We start from the raw sequence: 20639 nt of genomic DNA, 5'->3' as shown, positions 1-20639 counted from the left end.
GAAATATTATTGCCTGATAATCCTTAAATTGTATAGAATTGAATTCTATAAAGACACCATTTTTTTAACTATTCCTTTGAAGGTAATGAGTAGACTATTAATCTGTTCCATATGTGTGAACTTGTGATTTTAATCTGATGAATTAATTTTATGAAATATTTTTGTCACAGTGTGAAGAGTTGAAGAAGGAAGTAAAAGATGATCACATGCAGTGGGTGTCGCAGTACCTGGTTATGAAGCGTGCGAGTATCGAGCCCAACTTTCACACACTCTACGCTAACTTCGTAGATGCTCTGAACATTAAAGAAATCACAGACATGGTTATCCTTGAAACTTTCAGAAATATTAAGGTGGGTGTTGTATTGTACTTATCTAGTCATACAACTAGATTTTGAATGATTATTTCATGTGCAAAGGACTGTCCATTTAGCTCAATATGTAAGCGTTGGACTGCAAATCAGGCGACAAGGTTAGATTCTTAACCCTGCAGGTAATTTTTCATTGTGTTTCATTGATCATGAAATCCTTTCTAGGGACATTCACACTGTACCTCTGCTCTGACATGTACAAAAGTTGTCAGCACCTTGCAAGTGAAGGCAACTAGTTCTCGTAAATTGCTTGAAAGTCTAATCAGGAATGATACTTTGACTGAAATTTGCTCTGATGAAATCAAAGAAGTTTACTGCTATGATCTACCAACACCTTAATTCATTTGCAATATAATTCAGATTATTAAACAAAGGGTCATCTAAAATGTGCTGGTTCCATTCCTTATGTTAGTTAAAAAATTCAATTAAGTTTATAAAATTTTAACTGCATGTCAGACATTATACTCAAAAGATAATATGCAATGTGTTTCAACAGTTTCAAATATTTTTACAGGTTCTGTTAAGAAGTGACAAAGGTGATGCCAATTTCTCAGACAGAACGTTATTGAAGAACCTCGGACATTGGCTAGGAATGCTTACATTAGCCAAGAACAAACCTATTTTACAAATTGACATAGATGTGAAATCTCTCGTGTACGAGGCCTACCATAAAGGTGCTAGGGAGCTGTTGTATGTTGTACCATTCTCGGCTAAAGTGCTTGAGTCATGTGCTAAAAGCAAGGTAAGGGAACAAGTGGTCAAATCTAAAAGTCAATGCTTATCAAGTAAAATATACATGTTTATTAGTCCCCTACCGGTTTACCGGAGGGGACTTTAGGTTTACCCTCCGTCCGTCTCTCTGTCCGTCAGTCCGTCCGTCCACAAAACTGGATCCCGCGATAACGCAAAAAGTACTGAAAATATTTTAATGAAATTTTTGGATAGATGGCAGTATGGAGATTATGCACATCTTTTTCTTTTCTTCCTATGTTGAAAATTCTGGTTGCTATGGCAACAAATAGACTGAAAATATGGCTAATTTTACACATAACCTGGATCCCGCGATACCCCAAAAAGTACTGAAAATATTTTCATGAAACTTGATATATGGATAGATGGCAGTATGGAGATTATGCACGTCTTTTTCTTTTTTTCCTATGCTGAAAATTCTGGTTGCTATGGCAACAAATAGACTGAAAATATGGAAAATTTTACACATAACCTGGATCCAGTGATAACGCAAAAGTTACTGAAAATATTTTTATGAAACTTGACATATTGGTAGATGGCAGTATAGAAATTATGCACATTCTTTTCTTATCTTCCTGTATTGAAAATTCTGGTTGCTATGGCAACAAATAGACTGAATTTCAAGATTTCTGATTCTAGTTTTTGAGTTTTTTTACTATAAGTTCTTTATTTCTTAAGGTATTTTCTTCAAACTTTAAATATAAGTTGCTAGTCATCAACCACATCATATGTGACAAAGTTTACAACTCTAGCACAAAATTTATCAGAATTACCTCCCTGGAACTTAAAATTTTCATGAAAAAAACATTGTTTTTTTTAAATAACTTCTTTTTTTCTGAACGTATCTACTTCAAACTTCATATAAATGTTTCTTATTATCACTCAACATTTATGAGTGTTCAATACTCTAGCAAGACTATTTCCAGAATTATGCCCCTTTTGAACTTGACTTTATTTTGAGAAATTGGTAATTTTCTTCAATTATGATAGGATTTTCTTCAAACTCCCACATCATAATAATATGACAATAATATGACAAGGTTTATAAATCTAGCATCCATATTTCCAGAATTATCTCCTCCTTAAACTTTTTATTTTCCTATTCGTTCTTTTAACTTTCATTTACTTCAAATTCAAAATAAACATTCAATATTCATACCTTCATTACTAATTGTTCTTTCATCTTTGTTACACTCACATCATGTATGACATCGTTATCTCCTTTTTTTAAAATTTTGCTTTAAAAATGTTATTTTTTGATAATAGGGATGTTTAAAAAATGACTTTAGAGTGTACTTCAGTCTGTCTGTCTGTCTGTCTGTCTGTACATAAAAACTGTTCACTGTGATCACTTGAAATAGAAACATAAGTGAATGACCAATGGCCCTTCAGAATGTTGCTTGGGCTCTTACCGGTAGGGGACTTATGGATTGCTTACAATAGTAGGATAATTGCTTGTTGACTAATGTTTTAGACTTTACCTCACCACTAAAAGTTTGAATCTCATCCGAGACTTTGGATTCTGTTTTAGTGAAGAAGGTATTGATAAGCTTATGGAAAATTAATGGTTCTATTCTGTTGCAGCTCTTGCCAGACTGTACACTGCTGGCAGCTCACGTTTTCAGTATATTTATAATGAAATTAATATTAAAAAGCAATGGAATTGAGAATAGTTTAAAATTCAAATAAGTTTTCTTTATTATCAAGCTTTATTATACTAACTACTACTATTTCAAATAGATACAATTTGTTTTTGTAAGAACGTGCTAAAGACCAGTGTTAGATTTATAGTTTTGTTAATTTCTTTGTTACTTCATGTTTGCTTTTACTTTCAGGTGTTCAAACCTCCTAACCCGTGGACAATGGGTATAATGAATGTGCTAGCAGAATTACATCAGGAGCCAGATCTGAAATTGAACCTGAAGTTTGAAATTGAAGTGCTTTGTAAAACACTTAACATAGATTTAAATGTAAGTATGATAACAGTCTGTGAGATTGTCACGATTCTTTTCACTAAATTTGTAGAGTGGTCCATTGGGGGTACTGTGGTATTTAGTATTTCTGTCAGTTTGTAATAATGAAAAGAATCTACTTTCACTGACGTATTTTACTGGTATTGACTGCTGCAACTTTACTTTAAAGTACTTGTCTTCATCAAAGTTTATGTCTTTGATCAAAGAAAACAACATCTAGGTCAATCTAGCATGCTCATATATGGCACTACATATGCAAAAATTAGCACATATTTGGATTACTGCTATATTGGCAAGGATGCTGCATGAAGATATATGTATGGAATGTTAGGTTAACGTTTGTTGTGAGATGCAAATGTTCAATCATTCTGATTATCTTGTAATAGACATCTTTGCATGCTGCTAGAATTAAACTGTGGGCCATTTTAAATAAAATATAAATATCAAAATAAATTTTGACTTCTTTGCAAATAAGCATACCAATTTAGGTGAAGTGAATTTGTTTTTCCTATCAGTGTGTAAACTTGTTATTTTCAAGGAGTTAAAGCCATGCAACTACCTTAAAGACACATCCAGACTAAGTACTTACGAACCTCAGCTGTCAATCAACAAGCAGATCATCCCACTGCCTGTAGTACAGCCCACTGTCACGCCTCAACCAGAGACAGGAGGCGTGGCCTTGACAAATGTCACACCCACTGTGACCACAACCAGTATCACTACAACAACAACACCAGGATCTACTCCAAGTCTGCCTCCACAGCCTCAGTTTGCTTTTGATGACATCAACGTGACATCACTAGCTGGACTCGCACCTCATATTGTGATTAATGACCAGGTAGGAAGTTTTATATGTTTCTGAAGGGTTTAAGATATCTTTTAACAGCTTGATGGTTGTGTTTTTAAGTCCCACTAAAAAGTACATGAAAGAAAAGAAAAAACTTGGCTGGAAATCAAACCATGGAAGAGTCTGCACTACTAGACTGCTGCTACAGTTATTTAGGAGGACTTTCTATTTAACTTGAAATTCATTGAAAAAACTTTCATTGTCAATTTTTATGTTGCTATTCGTTGTTTTATTAATAAAAAACATGTTTGGGGGGGATTAATTACATGTAAAATGTCCTTCATAAGTGAGTATGGTAGTGAGAGCCTTTTATAAAATTGATGATTTATATAAAAAAAAATGATTTCAGATTGCAGTATTTCAAGCCCAGCCGCAGCTAAAGACATATGTAAGAGCTTCCCTGGAGAGAGCTGTACAAGAGTTACTTCCCCCTGTTGTTGAGAGATCCATCAAGATTGCACTCACCACTTGTGAACAAATCATGAAAAAGGTAGAGTGGAGAAACAGAAGTTTTATATGTCGTATATTTGACCAATAACAAGCTACATTGTATAACATTCATGATTGTGTAAATTAGTAGACTTATTCTGTATTAAATTTGGAACTGCTTGTAATAACAGACTTTGTTAAGCCAACAATATCCAGTCAGGTTGCCTGGCTCGTGTATAAATGGCATAAACAAGTTAAGGTTTTCCCCTAAGGCTCAGACATTAAAAGAATTGAACATCAGTGGGATCTTTAATTTGTCAGTTTTGAACATTCTAATGAAAATATGAAAATTATAAGTAGATAATGGTAATATGATTCTGTGTATAGTCTCTGTAAAATATTAATTTTCATGACCATAAATTTGGCCTTTCATCTTATTTTTCTGTTAAACAAAGTTGATGAGGTAAGATAAAGTACAGACGAAAACTTAAAATTAAGTGAAATATGGTACATTTGATTTTAGGATTTTGCGCTGGATCCCGACGAGAACAGAATGAGAGCTGCTGCACATCGTATGGTACGCAGTATGACATCAGGATTGGCCCTGTACACATGCCGGGAACCATTGTACATCGCTATATCTACAAACCTGAAAAATGCTTTCATGACAACTATTAGGGTGAGTCATTAAGACCTTTATCTTGTCATTTACAAATTGATGAATATTTTAAACATTCTGTTGCGGGATTTATATAATGGATTTGTCCAGCTTTAAATTTGGGGATTGTCTGCTAATGATACAAAGAAAGTACTATAATTCAGCTTTCACTTGTAAAGATTCTAGTCATAATATGATTTTGTTCAACTCATTAAATAAATTTAGTATTAAATCTACACTCAGAATATTCATCTAGATATTTGACACATGTTTTATATTGTATGCAGAATGTCATTGAATATGTTTATAACATGCATGTAGGTGTATTACATTTTGTTGGATTGGACTTGAAGCTAAAATCGGAATGAACTTCTTTTAAGTCTGTCTTCTTTGTACATGTATTCGTATTTGACTATATGGCTTATTATACATGTATATGTTGTGTAACCAGGGAGCCACCCAGCAACAGAAAGATATGATAGAACAAGCTGCACAGGTTATAGCCCAGGATAATACAGAGCTTGCCTCGGCTTTCATCCAGAAAACAGCTGTCGAGAGGGCAATACCAGAGATGGACAAGAGACTAGCCACAGTAAGTTATGTGTCTTATTTCCATCAAACCATGTATGATAAAAAGAGTAATTGTTAAAGTAAAATGAGTTTAAGTTTGAGATTATTAGTTCAAATGAAAGCAGGCCTTTTATATTGATATGGATATATATATGGTATGTATAAGATCAAAAGTGGTTATTTCCCTTCATGATATGTAAGGTACTTATTCTTTTTGATTCAACTGAAAAAGTTTTTTTAGATCACTTGGAATGGCAAAAAAATATATTAGAAATGGTGAGAAACATTTTTCAAGGTAATGTTCAATAAATTTGCATAGGGGTGTTATGAATTTTGTTTTGTACTTAATATTATCAGGAATACACAGTGTGGTAAGATGTTAGGGTTAAAAAACACTTTTGCATTGTCATTTCTTGTTCTGTTGCAAAAATAGACATCTAAAATCAAATTTATTTTGATATTATATTTTCATATGATCCTTATTATAGGATTTTGATGCCAGGAAAGCAGCTCGAGAAAAGGGTATCCGGTACTGTGAACCAGTGGTGTTGACCTACCAGGCTGAGCGAATGCCAGAACAAATCCGGCTCAAAGTTGGTGGTGAGACACCACAACAGATTGCAGTGTATGAAGAGTTTGCTCGCAATATACCAGGCTTTCTGCCACTGTCTGAACCGGCCCTGCCAGCCGGTGTTGCCAAACCTATGCCGGTATGTAGTTCATTATATTTCCTATTTCTACTAATGAATGGTTGTCAGTCCAGATTGAAAGATCATTTTAGATAATATAGCGTGGTTAAGTTTTAGCTATTTTGTGAAACAAGATATTGCAATTTAAACAATAAGTAATCTCTTTATTATCCGGCTTTCTTGGCCTGACCAGTACTAGAATAATATCACAATAAAACACAGTTATGACCATAAAGAGCCTGAACCTATGAATTCTGGGTCATCTAAACTACAAAGTCACTAAAATAGGAAAAAGATTATTGTTCACTTACTTAATCATATTTATATTACTCCCAAACAAGTTGTATTTCAGTCATACGGAGGAACGCCGGAAGAGATAATGGTAATTTACGAGAAAATAGCTCGAGAGATTGAACAACATCTCCAGCACCTTAGTAACATGCCGCCCAGTAACCCGCTGATCGTTGTCATCAGTAGCTTGATGGAGGCAACCTTGATGGCGAGAAGCTCCAGAGATATTGCCTCGGCTATAGCTCTACTCCAGAAGGTAAGTTGATGTGGACTTTACTGAGATGTTTTTGTTATCTTTTGTCTATACCTGAAAGAGAGAAAACTTCATTTATTTGTGACTCACTGGAGTTTCCTAACTCCTGTCCTTACTCTGAATAAATGTTGATGAGGATTTTGTTCAGAAATATTGTTACATTATAAATATACAAGGGAGATAACTGTATTAAGTTTATAATTAAGAAATAACATCAGCCTGAGAGGTGTATATCGGCTATTTAACATCGGTTTGGAGTTTTGATGCGTAGGATTTTGTAGCATCAAAACGACAAAACCGGTGTCAAATAGTTGATATACACCTCTCAGGCCGATGTTATTTTGATTCTAACACGATAAAATAAGGAAGATCACTTATGTTATTTTTTCAAGCGGAAATAACTTTCGGTGCCGATTTTCGTATAACACTGTTCGATTGTTGCACCCTACTGTTGCTAAGATATAGAAATTATTAAACAAAAGAAATAATAACAAAAAACGTTATTTTATCAAGTTTTCAACATTAAAAACTTACGTCGTATTGTGTTTACATCAGTGCCCCATTTATCATTCTAATCTGTATGAAATAACGTCGGCTTGTTTATGAATGAGTTGTTTACCTAGGATGACGTCATTACGCTGCTTATGGATTGGCGCCGTTTTGTCAAAATATTTATTAACTGATACGGATCTAATATGTGGCGTTAGTGTATGTGAGATATTATTTCGGTATTGTATGAAAAGAAAACATTATACGAACTGAAAATACTGATAAAAATGCTTTTACTTGTTGCTTTAAAATGCTTTGTAAACTATAAAATCGAGGGTGAAAACATAACAGCGCATATACAAGTAGTCCCTAACCAGTGTTTATTGGCAGTTTAACACCAGTTTTTTTCCTTCTTTGTCTATAGTGACAAAATCACGTGAGTGTTAGAATTTGGAACTTCGAGTGAATACTCAAATTCAGGTCAGGGAGATAACTTTGGCAAACCTTACTCCTTTATTTATATTCTAGCTTGAGTTACCTCCCTGGCTATTAAGGAGGTTATCTTAGCATGTAAAGTATATGTACCAGAAATTCAAGAAAGGAAAAAATACAGGAAATATTATCAAAATTTTTAATGAAATTTACATATTATATTCCAGGCTGTGGAAGGTTTGTTGGACCATTATACCATGACCCAGGAATATGAATTGATGATCAGGTTCCGAGAGTGCCATCTCCTGGTACTGAAGGGACTGCAAGACGGCCGAGCATTCGGTCCACAGTGGACCAATAGACAAGTCACAAGGTATGTATGCTTGTATTTTGTATAAATTCAATATTGCCCTAAATTATAGCCTTAAAATTTTATAATTTATAATCACTGTAAAATAGATAACGATAATATTTGCCAGCTTTGAGCCAATGTTGCATTGGTATCCATGTTCTATGGACACATGAGTAGTTTTTATCCTCATGTTCATAACATAATGTTCAAACCTTAAATAGAAAATTACTAACTTAAACTTAAATATCGTGAAAAAAACTAAAACAGGCAATGATTAGGTAAAAATTCCTTGTATTGGCAAACTCACATTTGTCCTTTAGTATTAAATGAGATATTATAAGGTTGGTCTACCCTTTTTTCAGATGTTTGATCGACTCGAGAGAGGATCATAGATATAACATAGAAGCCGTAGATCTGTTGATCCGTAGTAGTCTAGTTATCATGGCACAGTATGATATTTTTCTCGTACAACTGATGGAGAATGGCCTGAATATGATCGCCATAACGTTCGCCATGCAGCTTGTGCAGAGATATTGTATAGATGATAAGATCAACAGCCATGTAACCGAGGTACTGTAATGTTTTCTTGTCATTGACGGCTTTTGTTATGTATAGAGTATAGCTTTATATTCAAAATTAGGCTATATGCAGTTATGTTGGACAAAAGTGCTTGAATTAAAGTATTTGTATAATTATGTATAAGAAAGTTTTTATGATAAAAAAATTTTAAAAGACTTAATGTCTTAATTTTTTACAAAATACTGGCTACCAAAAAGATAATTTCCTATTTATTTTTGTATCAAGTGGTAATTATTATATTGTATTTACAGTCTGACTTGGCAAACACAATTGATACCCTCAACTTGATTGCTGCCAAGTTACGAGATCCACCAGCAGGGTATGTTTGTTTATTAACTTTCGTTTTGTGTTTTAAGCTTAGCATCTGATATTTGCTGATAAAGTGAAACTGAATTTGTCAATCATTGAAAGTATTGAATCAAAGGAAAAAAGAATTGGCCACAGTATACACCTTTATTAGACTGAGAGATATTGGACAATATTTTTGCCAAGGGTGCTTATCCTGCACATTGTTACCACAAATAACTTTCATCAGTATTTTGGGGCATAATTAGATATAAAACGTTTTTTTGTTGTTTGGATAAATATTTTAATATCTGTTATAAACGTTATTTCTTTGTAAAATTTGATATCAAAGTGATGCAGATTTTGACAAACACCTTTTAAAAAGTTTGTTTCTTCTTGCAGCCTTGAGAACTTGCTACAAAACTTGAGACAGAGTTCCGGTGGTGACTTCAGTATGCTGGACCGGGCCCCAGTCGGTCCGAACTCCATGATGCAGTCTGGTATAACCCAGGCTCGGGAGATCGACGATCCACCTGGACTGCACGAGAAAACAGAGTACCTGTTGAGAGAATGGGTTAACATGTATCATTCACCAGCCGCTGGTAGAGATAGCACTAAAGCTTTCGGAGCATTTGTACAACAGGTAGCGTATATCTGGATTTTCATTTTATTGAATATACACGTAATATGTTTAAAGAATTACGCTAAAACTCAGTAAGAAGAACTTTATAGATATGCAGACAGCAGAGTTTGTGAGTTGAAATGTAGGCCAGACGAAAAGACATTATTATTTTGCTATGCTCCTGGTCTCACATTTACCAGGTTAGTCTTTCTGCCAATACATGCCCAGCAGATATTGGGGGATATTGGTTTTTGTACAATATGACATAATGGGGTTTATTCTTTACAAACCTAACTTGTAAGGTTTTCAAACACATGGCATATGGCTGAGGGTTTAAATATCAACATTGAAGTCTTTGTTGTGAGATGGCCACCAAGCTAACTTCCAGATGGTTAGTAATTGCTATATGGTATTTGTTTTATTGGGTCCTTTAACAGTAAAGATATAAAATCATTTTGTGACATTCGTCTTGTCTGTGTGACCTAAAACTCAATCTATATTGACTATTTTCTTTTCATCATAAAAGATCAAGAAGTGTCATTATAATGTTAATTGTTGACTAGACGGTAAATTCAGACTGTTTTACTTTACAGATGCATCAACAGGGTATATTGAAGACTGACGACCTCATCACAAGGTTTTTCAGATTGTGTACAGAGATGTGTGTGGACTTGTGTTACAGGGCGCTAAGTGAGCAGACGCACAGTCCGACCCTGATACGAGCAAAATGCTTCCACACCCTTGATGCTTTTGTTCGCCTGATAGCGCTTCTTGTGAAACACTCCGGGGATAATGCAAATACAGTTACCAAGATTAATTTATTGAACAAAGTATGTATTTGTTTAGTTTTTAACATGATTGTGGTAAAAGCTTGCAGCTTATTTGAACTTCTATTACGCCCACTTTCTAAAACTTATATGTTACAGATGTCTTAAGAGGAAATGCAGCCCTGAAGGGCTCAAACCCATGATCCCTTGGTTGAGTGGCAGACACCTTTAAAATGGTTAGGCCACCGCTCTGACAATATATTTGCTAAACTGCTTAAAAGTTTTTTAAATAACTGGACTCAAATGATCACCATTTAGGAATAAAGTCCAAAGCTTAAAAATCATGTTGCTTCTTACAAAGTCAAGGTTATAGTGAAAGGTCGTTCATTGGTGAAAAAAAATATGTACTGCTGGCTGCAGGGGATCTAGCCATCCTACAGTCTCCATGTTTATATTGAAGATACAGTCTTAAAGAGTAAAGTTAAGTTACTCTGCCATTGGATATTTATTGATGTAATTTTCATCTCTTTCCTTTGTAGTGAAGGTTTCCTTTGTGGTGGAGTTTGTTTGTGTCTAGGAAAAAATACTGTTTATTTCTTTCATCATGGACATAGTGTCATGAATTTTGCAGCTGCATTTCAGTGAAAATGCTACAGCTCCTCAAAGTGTATTGTACAGTAGTGGTGTATTGTTTGTATTAGATTTTACTTGTTAGAGAAATCTAGATATATGTATTGTTTGTCCCAGTCAGACTGAGTAGTTCAGGTAGCAGACATTGATTGTCCCTGATATTTTTTGGTCCAAAATTTTGGCGAAACTGTTTACACATGAGCAAACTATAAAACCATTTTACAGAACATTCATTGTTATGAAATGGTGTCTTAAATACGACGAGAAACTCCCTAATCTATAACACTAGAATATTGCTATGTAAAGGTGAATCATAACTTAAAGATTCAAACCAAACCATAAAGAAAGAAGAATGAAAATCACATGTAGAAATCTTTTTATCTTGAGACTTGAAACATTTGCTCAACATATAATTTCTCTTGTGTTGTTTTTTTCTCCAACAGGTTCTGGGTATAGTAGCCGGTGTCCTTCTTCAGGACCATGAGGTACGTCAGACCGAGTTCCAGCAACTTCCATACCATCGTATATTCATCATGCTATTTATAGAACTGAACGCACCAGAACATATCCTAGAGAATATCAACTTCCAAGTGCTTACAGCATTCTGGTAAGGCTTTTAACATTTTCTAAGAAATTTAGGGAATACTTTGTAATTTTGTTCTTTAAAGTCATTGTTATGTAATAACTCTTATAGCTCTCGAGTCAAGCCTTTGAAACTTGCCCTGTTATAAAATTGGAACATTTTATTCTTATTTCAAGCAGGTTCAATTTGAAAAGGCTAGAAGTTTGTTAGACTGCTCATTGTGTAGACCAGCCTGACTTAATACAGCCTACATTGTATGAGATTGGTGCTTGCTTTATGAAGGTCTTACTATAATGACCCTGTAATCTTTAAATCTCTCTCTGATTAACCCATGTGATCAGTATAGACAAAAATCAGTCGGTACGTCAGTATCGGTGAATGTTTTGAATTTGTTCATATACATAATTAATAGTTTTGTCAAGATTGACAGATGGACAAGTCCATTTAATGTATATCATAATTGTAGCAAGATAAAATACCTTGAACTGAGCTCTAATTCAAGGTTTTTGTAAATGTTTCAGCAATACATTCCACATACTGCGTCCTGCTAAAGCACCAGGTTTTGCCTACGCCTGGCTGGAGTTGATTTCACACAGGGTATTTATTGGCAGAATGTTGGCACTAACACCTCAACAAAAGGTATGTTTTATGTAACAAACTATAAGTGTAAGAAAAATGAAATATAACTTTGAATGTAAAAAGGGAAATATGATGAGAAATTTTATTAGAATGTTAAACATATTTTTAATCTGATGAAGGTATTGTAGTTAACAAAAAAAACAGTAGTTTATACAACCTGTAACTTAATAACCATTTAAATAGTGTTGGGATATGTCATTCTCCAATCCTCCTTTTAGTTATCTATTTTTAAAAAAAACAAAACAACTAAACATGTTCATATCTGCTATGATTTATGTGTATAAATTGGTAAGGTGTTGTATCATTTCTTATCTTATATTTTGTTCATTATGTTCGCCTATATCAGTAATTGCTGTTATAGGGAAAAAAATAGGTGATGGACTTCATTTGACTTACATGTATGTTTTTTCAGGGTTGGGGAATGTATGCACAGTTGTTGATAGATCTCTTCAAGTTCCTCTCTCCGTTCTTGAGAAATGCTGAGCTAAATAAACCAACACATTTCTTATACAAGGTATGTCAACAATAATTAATCAGACTGTTTCATATACAAAGTATGTCAACAATCATTGTACATGTACTGCTGAGGTCTTCATTCACCAGTAAGTTGGAAAGTCACCATATGACCTTCACTGTGTTGCTTTGACTTAAAACCCAATAAAAACATCAAAAATGTATTGGTGCTCAATCCAGCATGAATAGCCTATTAGTGCTTTAAGTGTATATAGATACATCTTTGATTTTCCAACAGTTCAACTATAAAGTAGCTGTATATGACGAAAAAATATTTACTTTAAAAAATTAACATTTGCAAAGCAGCACGCTTTAGAAGATAAAGTGTTTGTTTGTTGCTGAGAGGTATTGCTGTGAAGAGCTTTAATTTATTGTGAATACTTAATTCACTTTTTGGCCATCATGATGTATAAAAACTTGCATTGCATTTTCTGTGCATAATTTATTTCAGGGAACTTTACGAGTCTTACTAGTCCTTCTTCATGATTTCCCAGAATTCCTCTGTGACTACCATTACGCCTTCTGTGATGTCATCTCGCCAAATTGTATTCAGATGCGTAACCTCATTTTGAGCGCGTTCCCACGTAATATGCGCCTACCTGATCCATTTACACCAAATCTGAAGGTTGATCTACTGGCAGACATTCAACATCCTCCAAGAATACTGTCAAATTTTGCCAACATGATTCAACCACCATCATTCAAGAAGGTCATTACTTAGTCTCATATACTTGTAGGGGGAAAAAATTTGGTTTTGTTATGTTTGATAGGGAAGATCATCTATAAAACTTTGTTTTGAAATAAACTGAGAACATGTCTCTCATAATGTGATTTTTTGTCAAGTTCATGATATGTTATTTCAGTGTGTAAATTATGGATACATTTGTGAAGTACTTATTTTAGTTTTTATCATGTGGGAAGCTTTTAGTTATTAGGACATCCTCTCCAATCCATTTCTTGAACCAACTTGTACTAGGTAATGATTGTATAAGTAAAGTTATTTCTGTGATTTGTTTAGTTAAAATGAATTTTCAATATATTCTTACAATACTGATGTTGTGTGATAGATTTTTATTGGGAACTGTCCATTATAAATGTTCAAAGAATACTTGGTTATTTAAATAATTTGAGAAGCCAACAGTATAAGGGCTTGACAGACCGCCCTGTAATGTTCAGGCTGGCCTGGCTCTATACTGGCTGCAGAGGTTAACCATTATTGGTTTTAGCATTCTAAGGGTGATTTGAAGTGAAATGTATTTCAGATATGATACAGAAGGGAACAAATTTAAAAGGTAATTGTCATTTTAGAAATTTATATCTTTCAGGATTTGGATTCCTATCTGAAAACAAGATCTCCTGTGACATTTTTGTCTGACTTGAGGAGCAGCCTACAGGTATTGTTAATTTGTAGTTGATCATATCTTTTATATATTGATTAAATGATACAATATCATGAAGTCATTCAACAAATTATTTATTGTAGACCTTAATGTCATTGTTACTGAATACCTTATAACAAATGTTAATATTGTACAACAAATTATATTTGGGCGTTTGTGGCCAAGTGGTTATGGTCATTGATTTTGAACCATTAGCCCTTCACAGCTTTGGGTTCAAATCCAACCAGGGACTTGAAGATTCATCCATGTGAGGAGGCTATCCAGCTTGCTTATGAAATGTATGTGGTTCTACTTTGGTACTTACTCATGCCTGAAATAATGCACAGAGGTGAACCTGAGGTCTTCCTACATCAGTGAAGCTGGAAAGTCGCCTTATTACCTTTCAAGTGTCAGTGAAACTTAAAAACTAACAAGCAAATTATATTTATTATCAAAAGAATGTATATGGGACTTTATAAGAAAAGGCACTGTTGAATGTCAAGTAAGCAAATTAATGTCAATTTTCAGTCCAATGAGCCAGGCTCCAGGTACAACATACCTCTGATGAATGCCCTTGTACTGTATGCAGGGACCCAGGCAATTCAGCATATACACACAAAGGGCCTCACACCAAGCATGAGTACAATAGCTCATTCTTCACACATGGACATCTTCCAGAATCTTGCAGTGGATCTCGATACAGAAGGTAAAAAAAAAGATATTATTCTTGCCAAAGGTAGCTAATTGGTTATGGTTTCAAGGTTTCTTTCTTTGAATCAGTTGTGTGTGACCAGTGGGGTTAAAATCCTGACAGGGACTTCTGATTTCTTCATTTGAGGCAGCTATCCAGCTGGTTTATTGAAGGTCATTGGTTCTACTCAGGTGCTCGCTTATGCCTGAACCCTTAATCTGCTTACAGATTTTACTAATGTGACCAGTGCAGACCAAGACAAGGCAACACATCCATGCTATCTGATCTTGGTCTACATTGTTTGCTATTCAGTCAGTACATATTTTAAAATTTTCCCCACTAATGAAGAATTATTTTGTCCTGATTGAAAAGACTATTAAAGATATTTAGTGGGATAAGGGTGTAAGATATATCTGAGAAATAGAAAATGCCAATACTATCATTAATACATGGAATACTGAAGTCGTCCTCCACCAAGACAGCAGAAGGACTTGTACAGATTCAGTGCACATTAAAATCCTAATAAAGGAATTAATAATGATAGTCTTGTCTCATAAAATAGTAAGGAGCTGTATTGGTTTAGGTCACTGACCTCACAATCATTTACCGTTTCATCTGTGAGTTTTAGTACCCTGTGTTGGCGTTTGTCATATTTAAGTTTGGAGGGAATGAATTTACCTCATAAAGATTTTTTGTATGACTTGACATTTTTTCAGCAATTAAACTTAACACAATTTTCAATGATTCCCGTTCTTTTCGAAACAGATTAGAATAGTTTGAGAGTTGTGATTATTAATTATTTAACACATACAAACAATATTACAGTGTCAAATTAGCTGTAAATCAAACTTGTACTAACATTATAAATTAACAATCCACTTTTCTGTTACAGGACGTTACTTGTTCCTGACAGCAATAGCCAACCAGCTTCGATACCCTAACAGTCATACACACTACTTCAGCTGTACATTATTGTACCTGTTCGCAGAGGCTAATACCGAGGCAATACAAGAGCAGATAACTAGGTAACTTTATAATTTATCTTCATTTTAATCCGCCAAATGATTAGGGTAACTTACATGAAGTCCCTTGGTGTAGGTTGTGATAGATTCAGGGTTTTGATTGGTTAAAAGGTAGTTTACATGAGATTTCAAATTGACAACCAAACAAGATATTGACCTTATGTAGGAATGGAACAGCTTAAGTTTGGTGTACAATTGTTTTGTCAATATGTTGCCTAATATAAATTATTACTGTTAAAAGTTCTATGTCTTTGTTATGTGATTATGATTACACTAGGTTAACCAGTTCATCCTTTCCTATGTAATATGTGTATGAAAACAAGGTTAAGTTTTAAGCTGCATGCTTCCAGATGAGCCAAAATATTTCACAAAAATCAGACTTGAGAAAATGGTATTAAGATTTTAAGAAAAGTAAAAAGATTGGAGATTCAAGTAACAATTTGCATGCTTTGTTTGAATACTGACTGATTTTGGCAAAATATGCAGAATTTTTCACCATAATCCTACTGCATGACTAACGTAGTAAGACTTATTTCTGCATATTTTGACCTTTTTAGATAATTTATGTGGAATGTAATTGACGTGTACAGAGTGTTTATTCCTTTCTTTGTTTTCACTAGACAATATTTTACTTTTAAATACATTTTCAAATTTTTAGCATGAATCTGGAGGCATACTGCTTTAAGGTGAATTTACACAGTGTTAAACTCTCTACAGGAACTCTTTCTGTGATGCGTTTATCACAAATCTTATATTAAGTAACATCTTGTGTACAATCTTGTGTACTATATATCCTTAATAAAACACTAAAGTGCAACAAACATCGTATATATTACATGTATATTACAGAGTATTATTAGAGAGATTGATAGTAAACAGACCACATCCCTGGGGACTGCTGATCACTTTTATAGAACTTATCAAGAACCCGCAATTCAAGTTCTGGAGTCACGAGTTTGTACACTGTGCCCCGGAGATCGAGAAGTAAGTAGTTATTTGGTCAGACTCGTCTGTGGTCAAGGTAACAAAGTCGATGATTACTAGCCTTGCACCACTGTGGGTTCAAATTTATACCAGAATTATAGATTGTCTCATGTACGGATAGTGTCCAGCTAGCTTATAGTATAAAAGATGGAACGTTGTTGAGTCTACTTATGTGCTCGCTTGTTATAAAATAAATAATAATATCTGTCTTGTTATGGCTCAGATCGGAATATCCATCCCGACGGCCAATTTCTGAGGGACGAATATTTCGATCCGAACTTCAAACAAATGTCAGATATTTTTTCTTGCATATTATAGTATATTCCATCATATTTTAAATTCATTCCCTACAATGTGTGCCTATTTGTTCACATATCTTTGATAAATGATTTACTGTATAAGTGGATATTTTTGCGTGACAAAAATTTTGGGAATGTCAAATTGTGGACTTTTTGTGGGAAATATTTACGAAAAAATGATTTTTTGAATTTAATACTGCTTTTGTAAAATCTTTTAATTAAGCAGATACATGTTAAGAATGAATATGTCGTTATTGTAATCGTTCTATTCAGTTATTTAACACCTTCATTATTTATATGATTGTTTGAAATATACATTGTTAGTTTGATAAAGGACCTGATCACACATTTCTTTGTCATATTTTGAAACATTCTTTTGTTATATGAATAACCTATTGTGTTATTAACACATATATTGTTTCATTAAAACATTTGTGATTTGTTAAGACCAAACTTAAACAAACAAGCAATGAGAAAAATTAATCTCAGTACCTGAACAGTCAAACTTATTCATGTAAGATGCTGTATGAAAACGTGTTTTCAAATGATAGAAGAAAGTTTGCCTAAAAAGAAATAATTTTTGCGTGATCAATTGTTTGCGAATAATTTCAATTCACAAAAATCACAAATATTTCCATGTCGCAAAATTAACCTCTTATACATTATATGACATGTATGATGAAGTTATTTAATAACTTTCATAAATAACAGGGATTCTTGTCAATATATATGACTCTAAAATCAATCAAGCTGAACTAACAGAACAAACAACAAATGAGCAATGTCACGACAAAACCAACATAATGCGTTTGCGACCAGCATGGATCCAGACCAGCCTGCGCAGTCTGATCAGGATCCATGCTGTTTGCTATCAGTTTCTCTACTTGTAATAAAGTTTGTAAGCGAACAGCATGGATCCTGATCAGACTGCGCGGATGCGCAGGCTGGTCTGGATCCATGCTGGTCGCAAACGCATTACGTTGGTTTTGTCGTGACGCGGCTCAAATTTCTGAAAAACTTATGAGATGCACCTTTGATTTCTTTATCAACCCATTTTCAGATTGTTCGAGTCTGTAGCTAGATCATGTATGCAGCCGAAGACAAGTGCAACCCCGTCCCGAGACCAAGAATCTGCTGAAATTCACTAGAACATGCAGTCATAAGAGATAAACTGTTGAAAGTGACCAGAACATAAATGTGAAACTAAACAAGAAATATCTGGAAGACGAACCAGGCTGGAACACTGTAAAATCATGCCAACCTATACCAAAATTGCCAAAAATTCATCGGAACATAATAGCATATGAAGCTTTATAAAGATAATAAGGATCTGATTCAATAATGTGCTAGAATAAAGACGCATGTGTGTGTTAAAGCAATCTTAAAGAAAGAACACCCTAAATATATACAATGGAACACATTGAGTGAAGACCTGTGCCTATGTAGAAACAATGCAGAAATACAGAAGAACACATTGGAACACATACAATTGAGCACATAGAATGAACACCTCCACCTATGTAAAATATCAGAAATACGGAAGAACGCATACAATTAAACACATAGAGTGAACACCTGCGACTATGTAAAAACTTATGAAACAATGCAGAAGTACAGAAGAACACATTGGAACATATGCATCTATAATATATTAAACATTGGAACAGATTACACTGATACAGATATAAACATTTTCAAGCTAGGACAGTGCTACAAACAATTAGTCTCAATAACACTTGTTCTTTAATTTATAAGACTAAGTGAAGGACTTGCATTAATGACTTAAATGAAGAAATTTATGGTGCTTTTGCCGAACTGTTCTTTGAGTTTATAGAAATAAATATTTGTGTTCATTAGGTAAAAAATGGAAAGTACTGCCACAGCATATAAACTTCATGACTAATAAAGTTTGGTGTTCGGCTAATAAAGATTTTAAAAGCAGTACCACTGCATATAAATAACCTACTTTGAATGTCATGACGAGTTTGATAACTTGTGTATATCAATGAAGATATCTTTATAAATTTGTTGAAGAAGATTAAAAATTTTTGTCATTTTGCTATGAAAGGAAACTTTCTTAATTTGATGAATTAAAGATATAAATATTGTGTAGCTGAAAAGTGAAAATAAAAATGTCCAGTTGGAACTTAACTGAAATATGTTAAAATGTATTGAAAATGGGTTTAATGGTAAATGTGTAAATTTTTTTTTAGATTTTTTGTTAACTTTTTTGTTTAGCAAACTAGATCAGTGAGGTGAATTATGTGACAGCCCAGAGCTTTGGATGGAGGATGCTACTTTTTGTTATTGTAATTCTTTGTGAATTGTTTAAAAAAATATTATTTTGGAAGTTTTAAAAATTGTGATTACTGTTCTTTAAAGGATAGTGTGGAAATAATAAGGTTGTCAATATTTGTTTTATTGGTTATTGTAAAAGGAGGTATACTTTATGTTTAGTCATGGAAGGTCTTGTGTTCAATCTGTTATGTTTTTCCAAGTTACTACATTTATCATCATTACATTTGTTTCAAGCTTATAACTGTATAACATATTATTGTATAAGTTGAAATATGAAGGTCATAAAAAGGGAATAAATATTTATATACTGTTAACCTTCTCCTGGCTAAGTTAATATAGTGGACTGGCCCTGTGAATTTAGGACTACTCATTGTTTGTTGAAGGGGTTTCAGTATGAAATTGCTGATGGGAAGGCAAGTTGGCATTGTCAGGATGTTAGAATGGTCGTTGAGAAATTATGAGGAAATTGTATATAGAAGTGTGATGTTTATGTATATATACTGTATGGTAGAGCTATAGTTTAGTACTTTATTTTGTGTGTATTTGCCTAGCTTTGTATTATGCAGAATTTGCAACATGGGAATATGTGTGCTTTGCTAATAAACATTTACCTTAACAAGTACGTTGTATTTTCATTATTATTAGCTTACCTTATTATTAGTACACATGAGCACAAAGTGCTCAATGATCACTCTGCGTCCGTCGTGCATCCTTAAAAAAAATGGCGTCAATTTCCCATCTCCTTTCATGGGTTCAATTTAAATTATACTGTAGGATATGAATTGGTTCATTTTAAAAGGCATTTATGCTGTTTACTGCAAGGTGGTTTAAAAAGCTTTGTCAATGCTGGAAGATGAAATGCCTTTAACTTAATCAATAAAATGATGAGAGGTCAATAAGGTGATACCAAAAATGTTACTTGTACAGACGTTATGGTTTTATTTCACCATAATGGTTATTAAAGCTTGAGTGGTATAACGTTAAGGTTGCATAAAAAGTATTTGTAACTGCTTAATTTAAAGAAAACGATAACATTTTTAGAGCGGACATGCCTGAAACTGTCGACACACCTGCTTTTAGTTTACGGTATTAATCGAGCTCATCAGGATCGTGCTCGAGTCCGTTTCCTGGAGAAGTAACCAGTACACGTGTCGTGAGAAAACATTGTTTTGATCACCGCAGGATTCCAACCCATGATCTCTGCTCATTGCTAAGAGCCACTTGCCAGCACTCTACTCCACAGTGCA

General features: G+C 33.9%; 1 protein-coding gene across 1 annotated transcript in view; it reads left to right on the top strand.

Moving 5' to 3' along the window:
* LOC132721613 (CCR4-NOT transcription complex subunit 1-like) overlaps nt 1-18487 on the top strand; it is a 43785-nt gene extending 25298 nt beyond the window's left edge. The window contains exons 23-45 of the mRNA XM_060705933.1: nt 171-350; nt 883-1110; nt 2954-3088; nt 3630-3929; nt 4288-4428; nt 4891-5046; nt 5477-5617; nt 6084-6305; nt 6637-6831; nt 7977-8122; nt 8464-8671; nt 8932-8999; nt 9368-9608; nt 10181-10417; nt 11428-11591; nt 12089-12206; nt 12619-12720; nt 13171-13428; nt 14045-14113; nt 14627-14804; nt 15682-15814; nt 16661-16795; nt 18155-18487. Of these exons, the coding sequence (XP_060561916.1) occupies nt 171-350; nt 883-1110; nt 2954-3088; nt 3630-3929; nt 4288-4428; nt 4891-5046; nt 5477-5617; nt 6084-6305; nt 6637-6831; nt 7977-8122; nt 8464-8671; nt 8932-8999; nt 9368-9608; nt 10181-10417; nt 11428-11591; nt 12089-12206; nt 12619-12720; nt 13171-13428; nt 14045-14113; nt 14627-14804; nt 15682-15814; nt 16661-16795; nt 18155-18242 (3843 nt within the window). The 3' untranslated portion in view covers nt 18243-18487. The remainder of the gene's footprint in view (nt 1-170; nt 351-882; nt 1111-2953; nt 3089-3629; nt 3930-4287; nt 4429-4890; nt 5047-5476; nt 5618-6083; nt 6306-6636; nt 6832-7976; nt 8123-8463; nt 8672-8931; nt 9000-9367; nt 9609-10180; nt 10418-11427; nt 11592-12088; nt 12207-12618; nt 12721-13170; nt 13429-14044; nt 14114-14626; nt 14805-15681; nt 15815-16660; nt 16796-18154) is intronic.
* Nucleotides 18488-20639: the final 2152 nt, after the last annotated feature.

Source organism: Ruditapes philippinarum, unplaced genomic scaffold, assembly GCF_026571515.1.
Source record: "Ruditapes philippinarum isolate M1 unplaced genomic scaffold, ASM2657151v2 ctg1526_1_1_1_1, whole genome shotgun sequence".
Taxonomy (NCBI): Eukaryota; Metazoa; Mollusca; class Bivalvia; order Venerida; family Veneridae; genus Ruditapes; species Ruditapes philippinarum.
Note: the sequence above shows the minus strand (reverse complement) of the source record. Positions and strands in the feature narration are given on the sequence as shown.